Source organism: Juglans regia, chromosome 4, assembly GCF_001411555.2.
Source record: "Juglans regia cultivar Chandler chromosome 4, Walnut 2.0, whole genome shotgun sequence".
Classification (NCBI taxonomy): Eukaryota; Viridiplantae; Streptophyta; class Magnoliopsida; order Fagales; family Juglandaceae; genus Juglans; species Juglans regia.
The window spans coordinates 23,370,410-23,388,161 of NC_049904.1; the positions used below are offsets into that span (position 1 = coordinate 23,370,410).

Consider the following 17,752-nt stretch of genomic DNA (forward strand, 5'->3'; position numbering starts at 1 on the left):
TCCTACAAACCTCTTCAGCAAGTACCATGTCACGTATGTCGTCGTAGTTTAGTTTCGTCTTGCCAGCTAAACTGTTCACAACCATCCTCATGATCTCCCAACTATCTGGAAACGATGCCAATATAATCAGCGCTCTGATCTTATCATCAAACTCAATCTCTACATAAGACAATTGATTTGTGATCGTATTGAATTCATTCAAGTATTGAGTTATATACATACCTTCCGACATCTTCAGATTGAACAATTTCTTCATTAAGTGCACTTTATTGTTTGCAGACGGCTTTTCATATATACCTGATAAAGTCGCCATGAGATCCACTGTGGTTCTCTCCTTACTGATATTGTGTACCACTGTTCTGGACAAAGTCAGCCGAATGATCTTCAGAACCTGTCGATTTAACAAGGTCCACTTAGTATCATCCATACTCTCCGACTTCTTTCCTAACAGTGGAAAGTGGAGCCTTTTCCCATAGAGATAATCCTCAATCTACATATTCTAGTACCCAAAATTAGTGCTGTCGAACTTCTCAATCCCTTGTGCGTTCACTTTATCACCAACCATCATTCTCCTTTAGATCCGACCTTGGCTCTAATACCAGTTGTTGTGAAATTTTGTGCAAACACACACACCAACGATGCCAAATAAAATAAAAACAACACAATCAAGTACACGATACTCAATATACGTGGTTCAAAAAATTGCCTACGTTCACAGAGCTGCAGAAATCTTATTAACAGAGGAGATTACAATCACTCAATCTCAACTCACACTTTCTAGGACTTTTTGCTCTCTCACACAATATGCATTCACTTGACAATTGTTCTCTCTCAAAATATGCTGAAAGTCATCTAACACAAGTCAAATATGACAAATATATAACAAACGACATTGAAAATTCTAATTGGCAAAATCTGCATTTTTCGCTCAAGCGGCGTGTCGAGCGCGCCTCAAGCGAACGACCAAATCAACATTAGCTCGAGCGGGCCTCAAGCGAACATTAGGGTTGGTATCTTGTTCAAGCTCACTCTCGAGCGAGATTCGAGCAAACTCACGAGTTGAGCTTCGCTCGAGCCCACTATCGAGTGCACGTCTAGCGAACTCACGAGTTGAGTGTCGCTCGTGCGCATGTCGAGCAAACACATTTTTCAGCTTCAAAATCAATCTCCACATACACCCCAACACCGCACCCCGCTGCCTTGCTCCCGTCCATCCTGCCTCTGTATGGGCAGGGCAGGGCAGACCCTTGTCCACCAACTGCGATTGGCAGGGCCACCCGCCTCGCATCCTAGCCATAATACATATCGTGCATAATACATATCTATAGTCATAATACATATCTTTATTATTTTCAGCTTTAAATTTTTATACACGTATATCGAGCATACGAGCACGTAAAGTTATCAATTGCGAGGCGTGCCATCGTTGTGGTGCAGATCTTGATGCTACGTCTCTAAACACAAGTGAGGACTGCGTGCGCCAAAACAATTCTCTCTCTGTTTTCTTTAATAAAATGTATTATCTTATGAAAGACATAAAATCTAAACTAAAAAAATAAAAGGAAAAATAATTTTAGAGACAATTCTCTCTTTTAAGAGACAAACACTTTTCAAACACCCTCCGACGCCAAAGTTGCATGCCACTTGCAGTGCACGACCGGGGTTCCTCCTGTATTCTCTTTCCACGAAACTGCACGTGTCAACGCGTTACGCTGAGCTGGTTACCGACCATACGTGGCTCATTTTCACTGGTCCAACCCGTCTCTTAAGGTCGCATCTCAGCCGTTCGCGTGATCCAGCAGAAGCCGACATCAACTATGTCTCTGACCATTCGTGGAAGTTAAGGACTTGAGATTTCAACAAAGAGGAGGGAGAGGGAGGGGGAGGGGGAGAGAGCGAGAGGGAGTCTCAGCTACTTTCGGGTATGCGTATATTCAATTCCGCTATTTATTGTAATTTTTTCCCTTGTTTGGGTTCGGCTAATTGAATCTTCATTTACTGTTGGTTGAATCTTGTTTTTGGCGATTTTTCTTCCTCAACGTAATGTTTGCTTCTACCTTAACTGTGTAACTGTCATTTGAGCTTGGTCTTTCTAGGGTTTAAGTTAATGATCTGGTTTGAATTGTAGGCTCTTCTTTCTTTCATTAATCTGTTTCCTTTTTCTTGCTGTTGATTATTCAACTTTGGGTTTGGTTTTATAAATCGGTCGTTGACTTCGATTTTCGTGTGGTATTCGCTTCAGAATTGTGGTGTTTTGGACCTGGATTCCTGGATTCTCCCCTTGTGAATACGTTGGTTCCCTGTTTCTTGGCATAAAAAACATCACAGTTTCTCCTTTTGGTTTCCGGATTTACAATTAGATAGCACAACTTAGTTTTATTATTCTTTTATATAAGCAGGCTTGGTGCTGCAATTACTCATTAATAGTGCATCTTAATTATTCGTTTAAATTTGAATGCGGGGATGAATTCTGTTATCTACAATCTCTTGATATAGTCGAGCTCAAAGGGAGAGTCAATTGACGTCAATTTTGAAGTTGAAGGTCCTTTTGAGTTCTTTTGGGTGTTCTTTTCTGAATGAAGGCGATTTAATGATATTTTCTTCTGAGGAACAGTCATGTGTCACTCGTCTTATAAAGTGTCGTTTTTGGTCAACTCAGGGCTTGTTTGGATGGTAAGATGAGGTGAGATGAGATGATATGAGATGGTTTTAGATGAGTTGAATAAAATATTGTTAGAATATTATTTTTTTTAATATTATTATTGTTTTAGAATTTGAAAAAGTTGAATTGGTTATTATATTTTGTGTGGGAATTTGGGAAAGTTATAATGATGAGATGAGATCGTTTCTCTATCCAAACAAGCCCTCAGTCAAAATGCCAGTCTAGGATGCACAAAATCGGCAGAATACATTCATTGGAGTTGTGATCTGAATGATGGTGGTCATAGTAGTAATCGGTTTGACGGTGGTGGTGGGCGGAGGTGTTTTGGCATTTTAATGTTATCCTATGGCCTGGAATCATTCCTTTATATTAGGAAAGGTCATTGAAGTGGCGTTATTGGCAAAATCCACCTTTCACATAAAATGAGTTTGAAAGAAGAAAGTGTCATTTTCAAAGTATAGGTGGGTGGTTGTCGCCTATTCTCATAATTTTTAATACCGAGTACCTTAAACCTAAATCTTAACCTTGTCATGAATTTTGCCTTAAGAGTTGTGAGAGAATTGGAAAGTTGATCATTCGTAGTGTCTCTTGCATGGTAAGTTGTGGTGCTTCTTATCTCTGCCGTCCATGTGCATAAATCGTTTTTGTTGGGAGTGGGGAGGACTACCTTGGGAGAGCATGGGTCTTGTATGCATGGTGTTTAGTTCTAGCACTGTGTTAACCAAAAGGTTACCTTAAAAGCTTAAGCATAGAGAAAATTTAATGTTAGTTATTCAAATGTTCCAAAAATAACATCCACAATTGACTCTTTAGTGCTTTTTTTTCTCCTTGCAAACATACTGAAAAAGGAGAAAGCAGATGTCATTTTGTTTATCTTTATAGTTTGTGGTGGATCACGTGGTCAATTACATGGTGACAGAAAAAATGATGACATGATTGTTCTTTTCTTTTCTTTTTTCTTTTTTGTTGTTCTCTCAAGAGAGAGTGTTTAGCAAAATTTTCCTGCAAAAGGTGTCTATCTTTGCATTGATAGAAGCCTCGGAACGCGTTCTTTCCACAGATAACTAGGCAAAAATGAAAAGCAATACTGATTAATTGGATATGGTGGTAAATGGTTTGGAGATATAATTGATCACTTGCTATGACATTGTTTGGTGGCTTAGTGCATTTCGACATTGGTCTTCTCCTTCTTTGTGGGGTGTAATGGGCCATGCCAAAGTTATTGCAATTTTTGCAGCTTAAAGAGGCATTGTTGGAAGTGGGAGATTTGTTATAGTTTTTTTTATAGGTATGCTGGGCAGGTATTGACAATGATCCTTCCGAAGGATCAATTTTTTTATATAGTTTTTTTTTTATTTGTTATAGTTAGAGAGTAGCAACCCCTTGTCTAATTTGGTTTAATAATGAAGCTAGAAATAATAGGACATTTGAAGGCATGGGGTCACTACACTTGAGTGCAACCATCTTTTCAGGCAATCTGGCGGGATAACCTGTACTTTGACTTGGTTAGCGATGGGTTTGGCTATGATATTTATGGTGATGAAATTATGGTTTGAGGGATAAACTTTTTGGATGCTTTCCCTTGCCCTAAACTTTCTAATTTATTACTGAATAAGTTCTTGTAGCTTATTGGTCTGCAAGTTAATTGCTTATATATTGTTGACTGAAGTTCATACCGGAAACTCTAATTCTTCATATCAATCGTTTCTTTTTGCCCTATACTTATATTTTTGTTTACATGATACAGTCCCTGCTGCTGGTTTGATTGTTTCGAGGGTTTTGTCTCCCACTGTTCCTGAATCAAGTTTGTAGTACATTCTTGAAGCACAGATCAAATGCCCTCATTGAAAATGAAGAACAAATTGAGCACGAGTTATTTCAAAGAAAAAAATGGTCTTCATGTATCTCAAATGTCCAGTAAAATTGCCAAAAACTCTTGCCCACAATTCAGGATTTCTGAACAAGCATCAGAATTGGACACATTTATTCACAAATGCCAGGATGGTAAGCAACTATACTTAAATTTCAGATTGTATTTTATGTACTTAGTATTAAGTTTTCAAGTTATCTCGTGTTGCCTATCCATATCTTGATACTTGGTGCGGGTTTCAGTTTGACTAATTTTCTAAGATGTTACACTACATTTCCAAGTGCAGACAAAATTTTCATTTAAAAAACAGACCACACCTTTCTAATAATGGTCTTACATTTGCATATTTTTATTTTACGCGTATATTCACATATTTATATATTTTTTCAATTTTAAGAAGTTTATGTACAGTTGTTCTGCCTTGAATCTAAAAGATGTATATATATATATATATATATATATCTGAATGCAAACTTCAAGTGAGACTTAGAGAGGAATAGCCTTTTTAGAAGGACAGGAAGCCAATCTTTGCACTTGGGGCAATGATGCAGCTGGTGAGGTTCTAACCAAGGCACACCTATTGCTGATTGAAAACTATTTCCAAAAGCCCCTCTTCGGCCTGGGTTCAACCTTGGCCATCGAGAATTTCTGGAAGGGCTCCCCTAGGGGTAGAGCACTAAAGCTCTACATAAAAAAAAAAGGACAAGAAGCTTCATAAAAGCACTAAATTATCAAGGGAAAAAAATTGGCTTTTGAATCTGCTAATTTCCACTATATTCTAATCATTTTCTTTGCAAAAATATTTATATAATCTTGAGCAAAAATGTGAATTTTTTTTAGTCGTAGAATGGTCATAATTGATGTATGATGTCTTGGTGTTTCTTTCTGTATCGTGTTCCACAGAATGTAACACTAGTCTGATTTGTACAAACAATGAGTAGTATTAGTTGTTTATGCACTTATAAAAAATGTATTAGCTAAATATATGATAATCCTCGCCATTCTTATTTTTAATGCTCCTTGTCATTCTTATAGTTTCTTTGAGCACACAAGCATCCATGAAGAACATTGGAAGTGACGAATCCATTGACTGTGAAGAATTACTGGATGAAGAAATATATCAGTTCCAGCAGCAGCCAACATTTTTTGTTTGTTCTGCAAGCATTGGGAGAACGGTAAAATGTTTTATCTTTTTGACAGGTAGTATTTCTTTAGTTTGTCATTTTGGGATACCCTGACAGTGGTTACTGAATTGGATCCAGATAATTTAATTGTTTCAAGTAGGAATTTTCCTTTTTTTGCCTTTTAAACATTGGCATGGGATTAGTGCATGTCAAGTGGGCAAGATGCATGTTCATTTACAAGCTTCGCTCTCAGCTATTTGTTATGTGTGTTTGAGCGCGTGCTGTTTTCAATACTGTTTTTCTTTTTAGGGCACCTGTTGTCAGGATGTGGTGTAAAACTAGTTTTACCCCTCTAACAGGTGATTGACACATCAATGGCTTATTGATTCATAAAACACATGAAATGCACTTGATTATTTCTAATAAACTATTTGAATATCCAAAAATAAAAAACTTATAAAAAGAAAAATCCAAAAAAATAAAAAATCTGCCACCACCACTGCAGAACCACCCCAAATGGGGTGGCTGGACGGCCCGAACCGCCCTTGAATGGGTGGAGCCACCCAACCTTTTTTTTTTATTTATGTTTCTTTTGTTTTTTATGTTTTCAAGAATTTGATTCACTATGGGTGTACTTTTTTCAATATTTAATAAAACCTGATATGTTAGGCCTTGTTTGGATAGTGAGATGAGATGAGATGAGATGATCTGTGAATAACGGTGAAATATTTTGTGAATAGTAGTGAAATAGTTTTGAGTTGAGATGTTTTATCGGGTTTTGGAAAATGAGAGAGAAAAAGTTAAATAAATATATTATAAAGTTAAAATATTGGTAGAATATAATTTTTATTTTGAGATTTGAAAAAGTTGAATTATTTTTTATGTTTTGTCTGGAAGTTTGAGAAAGTTGTAATGATTAGGTAATGATTAAGATGAAAAAGTTGAAAATTTGAAATTGAAAAATATTTGTGTTTGTGGTGTTTGGATATTGAGATAAGATGAGATGAGATGAAATGAGATGTGACACTTTGCTATCCAAACCAGGCCTTACTCTTTTCTTGAAGGGTGTAAACTGTAAAGGGCTTGGTTTGAACCAATTTCTGATTGAAGATAACTTATTCTTTTTAAAGTTTATTATTATTTTTTATTACTGATGAATAGTGTAATTATTCAAAATCATTCCTCTATTGAGCTTTATGACATTTGTCCATTGTGCTTTATCCACCTTGCTAATGGAGGCCACAAGTGTGGAAAACTTAGGCATCCTGTTTGGTTTCACATATAGTCTCAATCCATCTCATCTCATCTCATCTCAACATCCAAACAACATTCAAACACAAACACAAACACTTTTCAATTTGAAATTTTTAATTTTTTCATCTAATCATTACCTAATCATTACAACTTTTCCAAACTTCTAAACAAAATAAAAAAAAACAGTTCAACCTTTTCAAATCCCATAAAACATCTTAACTCGAACTATTTCACTACTATTTATAGATTTATCATCTCATCTCATCTCATCTCATCTGTGTAGCCAAACGAGACCTTAATTTTTTTGCAACCATAGAAATCATTGGTCGAAATTGGATTTCATGGGAAGCTGGCCTGTATTTCTCAACTCTCTTGAGGACCTTCTTGTGCTAGTGGGTGATGGAGATTTTCCTTGTTATAATTACCTTCTGTTGCTAGGAAAAAAGTACCTTCTGTTCTTAAAACAATTAAAAAATAAACCTAAATTAGTTATAAATATTCTCCTGAATGTTCTTCCTCTCTCTCATGATCTTATTTTGTCTCATTTCTTTTTGTGGTAAGGTAACAGTGGTGGTTCATTAATTTTCAGGAATCAACCCACAGTTCAGACCTAGGGACGATTTTCTCTCCCACTTTGGAGCACATTGAAAGCCATACTGAACCAAAAGCTGATGATGATGCAGGTTTGACTTCAATTCTATTGGTTGAGCACATAGCATCTATCTAGTATGTTTCCCATTCTTCACAAGTGTGATGGTCATGACATTCTTCTAAGTTTTCCCCAACCAAGGTTGAGCCACAGTTTTGTCTTTTCTTTGTTTTTTTAATAATTAGGCCATAGTTCTTTTTCTCTTGACACTAGTATTTTTTTCTGCATAAATGATGTAACTCTAAAAATATGAATAATAGTATACAATGGATGTATTTCTGAGTGCAGACAATATTTGAAAAAGAAAAAGAAGAAACAAACAGAACATTTTCTACCAATTCTGGTCACTGAAAGGGTAGATTTGTGCTTTAGTTTTTGTTGTTTTTCACTACAAAAAAAAAATATTGGTATTTTTTCCAATATGTAAACAAAATTCTGGCAGTATACATGCCTTTTCTGGAATATATGCCCCAATTTGCCTTTGAAAAGAAATAGTAAAGAGGATGTTTTTAGTTCCTCATTACATCCTTTGAACATGTCAAGTTAACAACTTTTATATGTTATTTTGAAGAGTATGTCTAATACCCAACCTATTTTTTACTTTTCTCTAGGGAACATCAAAGATCCTGACATGCCAGGGTTGGGAACTGATGACAGTGATGATAATAGAAGCTCATCTGACTACCAAACTTGTGATGTATCAGATTTCTACATATCTGACATGATTGTTGCTAGCTTTCCCTTCAGTGGGAATACGTTTGATGATGATATTAATGTGGTTAACTGCTTTCCTGATTACAACTATGCTGAGCAGAGTCTGTTGTTTGATGTCTCTGAACAATACATGACGCTGCCTTTCCTTGAGGATATGGTCAAAACCAGTGACATAACTGATACCCAATCACATGAAGAAGCTATGGTTTCAGATAATAGTAGCTCATATGTAGCAATTGGTCAAAGGAGATCATGCAACTCGGAAACTGATGTTAACACTGACTCAGACCCACAGATGTTCATAAAAAATTTACCGGAACTCTCAGACGTGGTATCGAACTTCCAGCCTACTATACTGCCAAAGGATACTCAGAACAGGAAACCTGTAACACTAGTACTTGACTTGGATGGTAATTCATTTATACTTATCTGTTGCTCCTTACAGTTATGTTATCCCACCTTTAACATGATATTTCTCCAGTGGATGTGGTATAAACTTGAATTTATTTGGGATCTGTTCTCCCAATTCATGTATTACTCTCCTTGTTAATATCATTTTGCTTGTCAGATATTATGAAACTTATTTATACTATTATAGGATTCCTCCTTGAGATGGTCATGAATGGTTATCAAAAGATGAAAAACTACTGCAAAAGCAAATGAAAGTGAATGTAGTGAAAAGTCAGCAGATTTATCTGCTTCCAAAATTTGGCTTCAAAAATCATTTTTCTTGGAGTCATGGTCTCAGGTACACAATCTGGTATAGTACCATTGTTGAGATCTAGCTTTGGTGTCTCATATGCAGTGCACAAGTCACATTACCTGTCTGCATGAGGAAAACATCAGAAACCTCTCAAGATGACACCGTTCGGTGAAATGTGCTTATTCAACTGAATTTTTATTTGCCGGAAACGAAAATTTAGTTTACCACTGGGCGCAATAAGTTGAAATGTCTATATGAATTTGTGAATGTATATATATATTTTTTTATTTTTAACCACCCCCCCCCCCCTTGTTTTCTTGGTTGAAGACTTTCATTGAGTTTTGGAAAGTTCTTGATATTCCCAAATGAGTCATGTTAGGAGAACTGTATAGTGTGGGCCTCTGTTCTGACAGAGCTCTTAATTTGGGCTTCAACTTGGGATATGAGAGTGGCCTTGACTTTGAAATTGTTTAGCGTAATGAGATTGTCTTTTCTTTCTTTTTTGTATAAGTGAATGTTACTGATGCTCGGTCAACCTGCTTTCTTGCTTTCTTTTATGCAGAAACACTTGTCCACTCCACATTGGAACACCGTGATGATGCTGACTTCACGTTCACAGTTTTCTTTGACATGAAGGAGCACACTGTATATGTGAAACAGAGGCCTTATCTCCATACATTCTTGGAGAGAGTTGCAGAAATGTTTGAAGTTGTTATTTTTACTGCAAGCCAAAGCATCTATGCAGAACAACTTCTTGATATAGTGGATCGAGATGGAAAGCTTATATCTCGCAGAGTTTTCCGTGAATCATGCATTTTCTCAGATGGTAGTTACACTAAAGATTTGACAGTTTTAGGTGTTGATCTTGCAAAAGTTGTGATAGTTGATAATTCTCCTCAGGTACGTCACCTGGCCAGTTTGTCATGATGGTTTGACCCTTTACTAGCTCCGATGGTGGAGCTAGGATTTGATCTCTCTCTTTCTTATTCGGGCGGGGACAGATCTCGTATTCTAATAGTAACTTCTTTGCATTGTGTACATTTTTATGTATAAAAAAAGAGCACTATAAACATAGTTGAAGTCTTGAAGATGTCAAGAAAAAAGTTATCAACATGTATATCAACTTGAATAGGATTAACATGTGTCATGGTAGTAAAAGATCATGAATAAGAGGTTAAGATTTTCTCTTAATTGGAGAACTCCTTGTTTCCATTTGAAATTATGGTTTTGGAATAGAACACGAAAGGGTTGAAAGGACTAAGATATAAAGTGAAATTATATGTTTTGGGCTTTAGAAAAATACATTTTTGACCTTCAGAAACTTTTTGGAGTCAAACTCTTCAATATATATATATATATATATAATATTAAAGACTTGGACTAAATTTTTAGTTTTAGAAAAACTCTAGGCATATTTTTATCAGAGTTTTTGGGGGGACTGTGGGATGTTTAAGATTTTAGGGTTTGGGGGTTATTTTAAATTTCAGGGTGCTAAAGCTTCTTCTTCTTCTTCTTTTTTTTTTTTTTTTTTTAAAAGGATAGAAGAGGGTTTTTGTTAGATTCTTGGGTGTTAAGGTTTATTTCAAGATTTTTTTTTTTTTTTTTGGGGGGGGGGGGGGGTGTTGTTGAAGGGCTAGGGGAGGGGTTTTTTTCTTTTAGGTTTTGTTTGTGTTTTCGGGGTTGAATGGTTGTTTTAAAATTATTTTGGGTGTCAATATTTCTTTTGCTAATTTTGTAGGTTAGGCATTCATGGGCTTTTTTTTGTGGGTTTTTTTTTTTTTTTTTTGGGGGGGGGGGGGGGGGGGGTGTTTGAGAGGGAGGAAGGGTGGCCACCTCTAGGCCCTGCCTTTGTCATTACCTAGCTCTCTTCTTTTTTTTTTTTGGGGGGGGGGGTTGAACTTTTTAAGGGCTAGGGGAAGGATTTTTTCTTTGAGGTTTTGTTTGTGTTTTCGGGGTTGAATGGTTGTTTTAAAATTATTTTGGGTGTCAATATTTCTTTTGGTAATTTTGTAGGGCAGGCATGGGGTCTTTGGGGGGGGGGGGGGGGGGGGGTTGTTGGAGGAAGGGAAGGGTGGCGGCCACCTCTCTGCCCTGCCATTGACTAGCTCTCTTTTTTTTTTGTTAAGTTTGCCCCTTTCTCTGAAATTTTCTTCTACTGGTGTTCTGACCTGTTGCCTAGTATGTATATTGTATAGGTTGATGGAGTTTTGATATCAGTTAATATTGGGCTACCGACTTAGATTTAGTTGGACTGGGTCTACCCTTAACTAGGAAGTTGGTAGTTTCCTTAGGGATAGCTGGAAAAGAAGGGAGAGTTGCATTGCTGGTTTAGAACTGACTGAAATCTATGTGGATCTGATTCACCAGTTAATACTTGACAAGATTTTCCCATCATCAATAGCATATTTTCGCAGTTCAGCCCGGCGTTAATAAGAACTGAACATACATGAATTTCGATCTTATGGAAATGCATATATCTAGGCAGGAAAGTCATTCCAAAACTTGGCAGTATGTTGGATTAAAATCTAGGATGGAAAAGTTGCTGTGCTAGCTAGTTTAGCCTGATTCAAGATAACTCCAAAGGGAAGGACAGACTGAATAAGGTCGTTTGAACTCTGTTAATACTGATATGAAAATTCTGTGTCTATAATTATCTCCTTGCTTTTATGATCAAAAAAATTATCTGCTTACTATTACATGAGATAATGATGTCTATATTATCCAAAATAAAGTGCTGGAAGGGGAAAAACAAAAATAAAAGAAGTCATCTCTATTGAATGGAAGTGCGATTGTTCAAGCCTTGTTCTCATTATGATTATTTCAGGTTTTCCGGTTGCAAGTCAATAATGGGATTCCTATAAGGAGTTGGTTTGACGATCCATCAGACTGCGCACTAATTTCCTTACTTCCGTTCTTAGAGACTCTGGTTGATGCTGATGATGTACGTCCAATCATTGCTGCGAGATTCAGTGACAAGGAATAAGAGCCCCTTATATATCTCATTAGCTTGAATATAGCAGCTCCTTCTCCCTCTCAACCATTTGAATGCAAAAACTGGCTTCTAGTTTAGATGCTCAATACCATTCCTCTCTGATCTCGAGGTAATTAGCTATACAATGAACTGTTGATTGCGTAATTATTGGTTCAGCTCTTGGTGCTTGTCCCTTCTGTTTCTATTCTCAGCCGACAACTCTATGGAGTGCTTTGTCTAATGTTTCTAAAAAGGTAGTAAGAGGATTTCCTCTTATATATTTATAATGTACAGTTCAAGTTGCTATTTTATTCATAAGGAGGTGTATAGAAATTGTTATCATATGGTGAAATGTGATTCTTGCAGACTGCTGCATGCTTTCCTATCTTATTTTGTGCTTATAATTTTTTTTCCAACTATCCATTTGGCAATTGCACAGTGTTATCTGGGAAAATATTAAAGATATGTTGAAATTTGAAGCATAATCGACAAAAAGAACATAAAAGGATTAAAGCCAGCATAAGTGAAAACGAGAGACCAGGATATTTCAATGACTCTGTCCTCATGATTCAAGACCACTAAAATTTCTTTCCAGGCATGTGGAAAAGGATGTTTTACTTTCATATAGTTTGGTGATGTTGTAAACGTCAATTACTTGGAACAAGCTTTTCTTGGGTTCCTTTCCTGTGCTCCTTCAAAAACATCTCTCATCACAAAAAAAAAAAAAAAAAAAAAAGCAAAAAAAAGAAAAAGAAAAAGAAAAAGAAAAAGAAAAAAACAAAACAAAAAGAAAGAGAGAGATAAGGTTTTGGAAGCCTGCTTTGATATGATTCACCCTCCCCCTATTCTAGAAGTGGGATTCACTAGTTCCTATATTTTTCTTGTTCAACTGTTATACTCTCTTTTGGATGCTCTGTGCATGAATTTGTAATTATTTGTGTCTTTATTGTAATAAACTCTGTTATATTTGATTTCCACTTATATCTTCAAAAAAATTGTCCATAGCTTTCAGTCTGAATTTCCTCCCCTTTTATTACTCCAATTCTCTCTAGCTTGCAGTTGGACATGTATGTTCATGAAGGATGTAAATGCAGAGTGATTTTGATCTGATGAATATCTGGAGAGTTGGGAGGTACTGTGCATGGAGAGGGATCTTTTCAGGAAAATTAGGCTGGTTGTGACCAGAACATTATATACGCATTGAACCTGTTCTATCTGCAGTGATTCTGCAGCATAAGGAGCAAGTCAGTAATTCAATGTGTCAATTCCTTAATGATAATATCCATGACAATATGTAGACAAATCAGGTCTGCTCTTAGTGTTATATAGGCAGATGAAGATGTATTTTATTTCGGTAATTAAACTGAACACTTGGAGTTGAGTTGAATTGAAAAGATCAAAGTAGGCAATAAGTTAAACACTGCCTGCATATTGTGTATTTTGGTGGGAAAGGAACATCAGAAATTGAAGACTAAAAGGACATTGGAGGAGCTCAAAGCTTTATTTTTCAGTACTCTCTTCCTTTGGACAGCCTCTATAAACTCTAGTGGGCTAGCTTTTCAGGATGTTTTCATATATAGATAAGTGATTCTATACATAATGTGTACTTTGGTGTGCTTTTTAATGATTATAACTTATAAAAAGAAGTCCAACATTGAGAGGAACCCGTGTTTATCTGAGAAGGTACTTCTTTGAGATGCATTATTCTCGAAGATTTTGAATTTATGCCCCCCCTGTTATGTTGCTCAACTGACGGACCTAGCATTCTCAACAACTCAATTATCAGTGAAAATTGTCATGAGGCTCCCTACCAAGTTATAATTTTGTCATTGGATCACGGGGAAAATTGCTCTGTTTTGATAAAAAAAGCTTTTGAGATTATATATGGTCAAACGGACGATAGAGGTATAGTGCTCTATTTGAATTGAAGGCTAATTGTGGGTAGTGCTATAGATATGAGGCTATGTTTGAATCGATGGATCTGGAATCCTAGAACTGGGAGTAGCCTGTTGAATTGGTGGATTTTGTTGATAGTCAAGTGAAGAGAAAATAGGTCCAAAATGCTCTTCACTTAAACCAAGAATAGGAGAGACAGATGATGAATTAGGGGGTGTATAAATTATCTTATTATCACTCCTTGCCATGATCTTCTGCTGAATGCTGAATCTAATAGTGGACTATTACACTTTCACCTTTCTGTATACCTTTTCTGCAGGTCTTTGAAGAACACTAATAGAATATCTGCTAATGGAAAAACTAGTAGGTACGTGAAGTTTTATTACGCTTTATCTTCATCAGATGTTTGTAGGTATAGGTATTTAACGAACGATGCATTTTCTTATAAATAATCAGATTGTTACCATATATATAACTTTTGTATAGATTTTTCTTCTGGTAATTTCATGTTTCTTACTAACCAAATGCTTTATTATGTAATATGACACATCCAACAAGGAGTGTTTTATCCTCTAGAACACCTAGTAGAGGTTAAGATAGTGATTTGATTGTATGATAATCACTAGATACATGCTGTATTGACTTGATGTTGCCATTACCTTTATCACTCAAATCATGATTTTACCCTGTTGAATATTTGGGAGTTAGTTGGCTTTGTGTGTAATCATTTGTAGTAATCAAGTTTTTACCCTGTTTAATCTAAAAGTGGATGCTTGCTTCCCAATCTGTAAGCGATGGTTGTAATTCTCAATGGGATTGGGATTTCCTGAGGGCAGGATGTGAGAATGAATCTGATAGTATTTGGGTATTATTTAGTGTGAAATAATTTGTTGTAAATCTGTTTGTATGTTTCTTTTAAATTTTTAATTTTGTAGGCAAGTCGAAGTCTTCATATTAAGTAAAAAAGGATGATCGATCGATGCTATGCACGTAATTAATTAATGCAGGAGAACAATAGCAACCTTATTTCACCTTTATATATAGAACTAAAGAGACATGAAAATCATAGACCAGTGGTCTTACACATCTTTTTTCCTTTTTGGTTTTTTGTCCATGTAGATGGCAAACTAAAGCTGAAAAAAGCAAAGAAAGATCAGTCATGAAAGTTAGATATGATTTTTTTTTTTTTTTGGAGGTGACATTGTACGCATGCAAGGTGTTGAGATTAGGGTTGTCAATTTAACAAGAACAGCAAACCCAACACGTAATAATTGAGTTAGGGTTAAGATAATTAGATTTGGGTCGTGTCGGGTCAACCTGCGAGTTTACATGTGGATCCGAGTGATTTGATTAGCAAAAATAGAAAAGGATATGTTACAAGCATGAACAAAAGTATAAGTAAAGTTTAGTATGAAACAGTAGCTCCCTTGCCAGTTTAGTACAAAACAAAATATAGACATAATAAGAGATAAACATGACACATTAACAATCTATATGCAAGAGATAAAAGATAGATTTAAGCTATTGAGGATAAATTCCTCTAATTTTATTCATAACCCTCAGTTTTAGCGGAGGAATATCTTTTACACAAAAAACTTGGAGATTCCAAAAAGTCCAAAACCAAGCTTTATAAAACACTATCTCTATATTGTGCTAATTACAATAGAATCTATACTTAAAATAAGAGAGTTAAAAGCTACAACCATCTAATTTTAGTGTCTGAATCTAGGTAATCTCGAAACATCCATTGTATACTCTCCCAAAGCCAAAGAATAAGTGGTCGAAACACCTACTGAACATGGTTTAGCAAGTTGATTAGCAACAAAATTACCCTCTCTATATGAATGTTGAATAGAAAAAGATAAAACTTGTTGGAAAGCAAGAATGTCCTCCCAAATGTTATAAAACTGCCATGGTAGAGAAGGGAATTATGAAATCATTGAACAATGGTTGCTGAATCAGTTTCAAATAGTTCCTTACCTTTGTGAAGATGATCATTTCTAGCTACCCATATCCCCCATAGAATGAACATTGGAGCAATGGAAGCAAGAATTGAGGCTTGATCATCTCTTCTGGAAACACTGATCATATGTTCTTCTCAAATTCTGCCAAGCAGATTTAATTGTAAATTCCCCTTCTTTTGTATGTTTCCAGACTCTTTAGTCTACCTAGTCTAGGCTCTACTCCATTCCTCATGACAATGGGAAGAACTCCTAACAACTCCATACAAGCCACGTGATTCATTAGCAGCCTTAACTATCCATAACAGGATTATTTGGATCATTCGGGTCAACTCGTGACCCATTACATTTTCTTTTTTGTTCATTCTTCAAGGCCTTAAACTACTAATTAAGTTTTTTTTTTGTTCACATGCAAATTAAGCCACTCTTTGGTGATGTTACTACAATTTAAAAATGGGGATGAAAGTTGAGTTTTTTTTTTTTTTCTATTATTTTTTAATTTTTAACAAAACCTATCGAAGCTAACAAGAACCTACTGTTCCAGCTAGCTTCCTACTCCGTAGCACAAGATTTTATTCGGCAAATCCGCAAGGGGCCTACGGTGTAGATCACCAACTAGACTTGTAAACTATCTTAGCTTCTCAAAGAGCAGTGCTAATCTGCCGTTTGAATAACATCGTTTTAAGTGATTGTTAGGTTAAATTAATTTTTTTTAATATTTTTTTTATCATTTTAAAACATTTTTAAAAAAATATTAATACATTAATAATTATTTTTTAATATTAAAAATAAAATAAAATAAAATAAATAACGTGTCAAATTTAAGTGTCAAAGCATCATTTTCCCTAATCAAAATGTGTACTACGACCACAAATCAACAAATACTTCTCCCATATAGGCTTGTGTATAGATTCACTTGACCACGATTGTCCTTGGCTACGTTACTCAGACTGAGTGCTAGAGCTAAGCTGTAACACCCGGTCCAGTATGAAACTTGTGTTGGATTTTTTTTTTAATTGTTATGTATAAAGCCCACTTAGAATTTAATGAGTGATTTTAAGATTAGGCTTCGAATTCAAAATTTATTATGATAGAATATAGGCTTTTATAGGGTTTGATAATTAAGTTTGATTCAATTAATATTTTATGGACCCAGTAAATTTTATTTTATTAATTTGATTTTTGAAGTAACAAAGTTATGGAATGAGTTAGGTTAGTTTGAAATGTGAGTCGAGGGCTAATAATATTTATGATATACTCGACCAGGAGAAAGATTGCAGATAAGCTTTTTATTTTTTATTTTTTATTTATTTTACTATTCTAACTAGCCTAATTTATTTACGAGGACCCATCGGCCAGCCCTTGATTTGTTTCTTTTAAATGTTTATTATCAATTTCAAACGGATTAAGGTTACAACTATAGAGCCTCGTTCCCATTAAAATTCTTAATCCTATTACACAGCCCCGTGCATTATGGTAGATGTTTTATTTTCAAACTCTGGTTAGTTCTTGGTTGCCGTCACCACGTTCACCACACATGCACGTCTCTCATGCACTTCCCAAGCCATCCACGTTCCTATTCCCACGGCCCCTACAGTCAAGACAGTTATATATTCACGACAACAACCCCCATTATATATAGAACACGTACACGTTAGATCTTGTATTCATCTTCTTCCTCTAGACTAGGGTTGCCGCTGCACCACCTTAAGGTAGCCACTGCTCAATCCACCCATGGAACCTCAGCCACCCAAAATCCTTAAGAGTTCACCACTCTAGCCGTGCACCACCTACCCATTGCACCTCCACGTAGCCACCGCTTAGTTCTTGTCGTCTCGTAGCACCACCACCTCCACCTCATGGAAACCGCCTACCCAAGGACTAGCGTACTGCTCCGTAGCTCTCCCTCTACCGTCAACAACCATCACCGAAGCCAAAGCCCCACCGT

General features: G+C 35.9%; 1 protein-coding gene and 1 pseudogene across 3 annotated transcripts; both read left to right on the forward strand.

Moving 5' to 3' along the window:
- The first annotated feature begins 1,794 nt into the window (after window positions 1-1,794).
- Window positions 1,795-14,714, forward strand: LOC108990237 (CTD small phosphatase-like protein 2). Of its 3 annotated transcripts, none has more exons than XR_001995952.2 (8): window positions 1,795-1,922; window positions 4,410-4,666; window positions 5,568-5,707; window positions 7,500-7,593; window positions 8,171-8,683; window positions 9,539-9,876; window positions 11,801-12,077; window positions 14,163-14,714. XR_001995952.2 is itself a non-coding variant. In XM_018964129.2 (7 exons), exons 2-7 carry the CDS (start codon window positions 4,498-4,500, stop codon window positions 11,957-11,959), a joined length of 1,413 nt encoding a protein of 470 aa, XP_018819674.1. In that variant the 5' UTR covers window positions 1,795-1,922; window positions 4,410-4,497; the 3' UTR covers window positions 11,960-12,335. The 3 variants fall into 3 exon arrangements, 1 of the variants encoding a protein (XP_018819674.1); XR_001995951.2 differs by lacking the exon at window positions 14,163-14,714 and adding an exon at window positions 13,000-14,156; XM_018964129.2 differs by lacking the exon at window positions 14,163-14,714 and having other exon boundaries at window positions 11,801-12,335.
- LOC118348372 lies at window positions 5,057-5,216 on the forward strand (annotated as a pseudogene).
- Window positions 14,715-17,752: the final 3,038 nt, after the last annotated feature.

Bases quoted from the DNA above. Each gene is read 5' to 3' on its own strand.
- LOC108990237 (XM_018964129.2), top strand. From the start codon at position 4,498: ATGCCCTCATTGAAAATGAAGAACAAATTGAGCACGAGTTATTTCAAA. The intron at 4,667-5,567 runs GTAAGCAACTAT...TCATTCTTATAG, and splicing joins TATTCACAAATGCCAGGATG to TTTCTTTGAGCACACAAGCA. The intron at 9,877-11,800 runs GTACGTCACCTG...TGATTATTTCAG, and splicing joins TAGTTGATAATTCTCCTCAG to GTTTTCCGGTTGCAAGTCAA.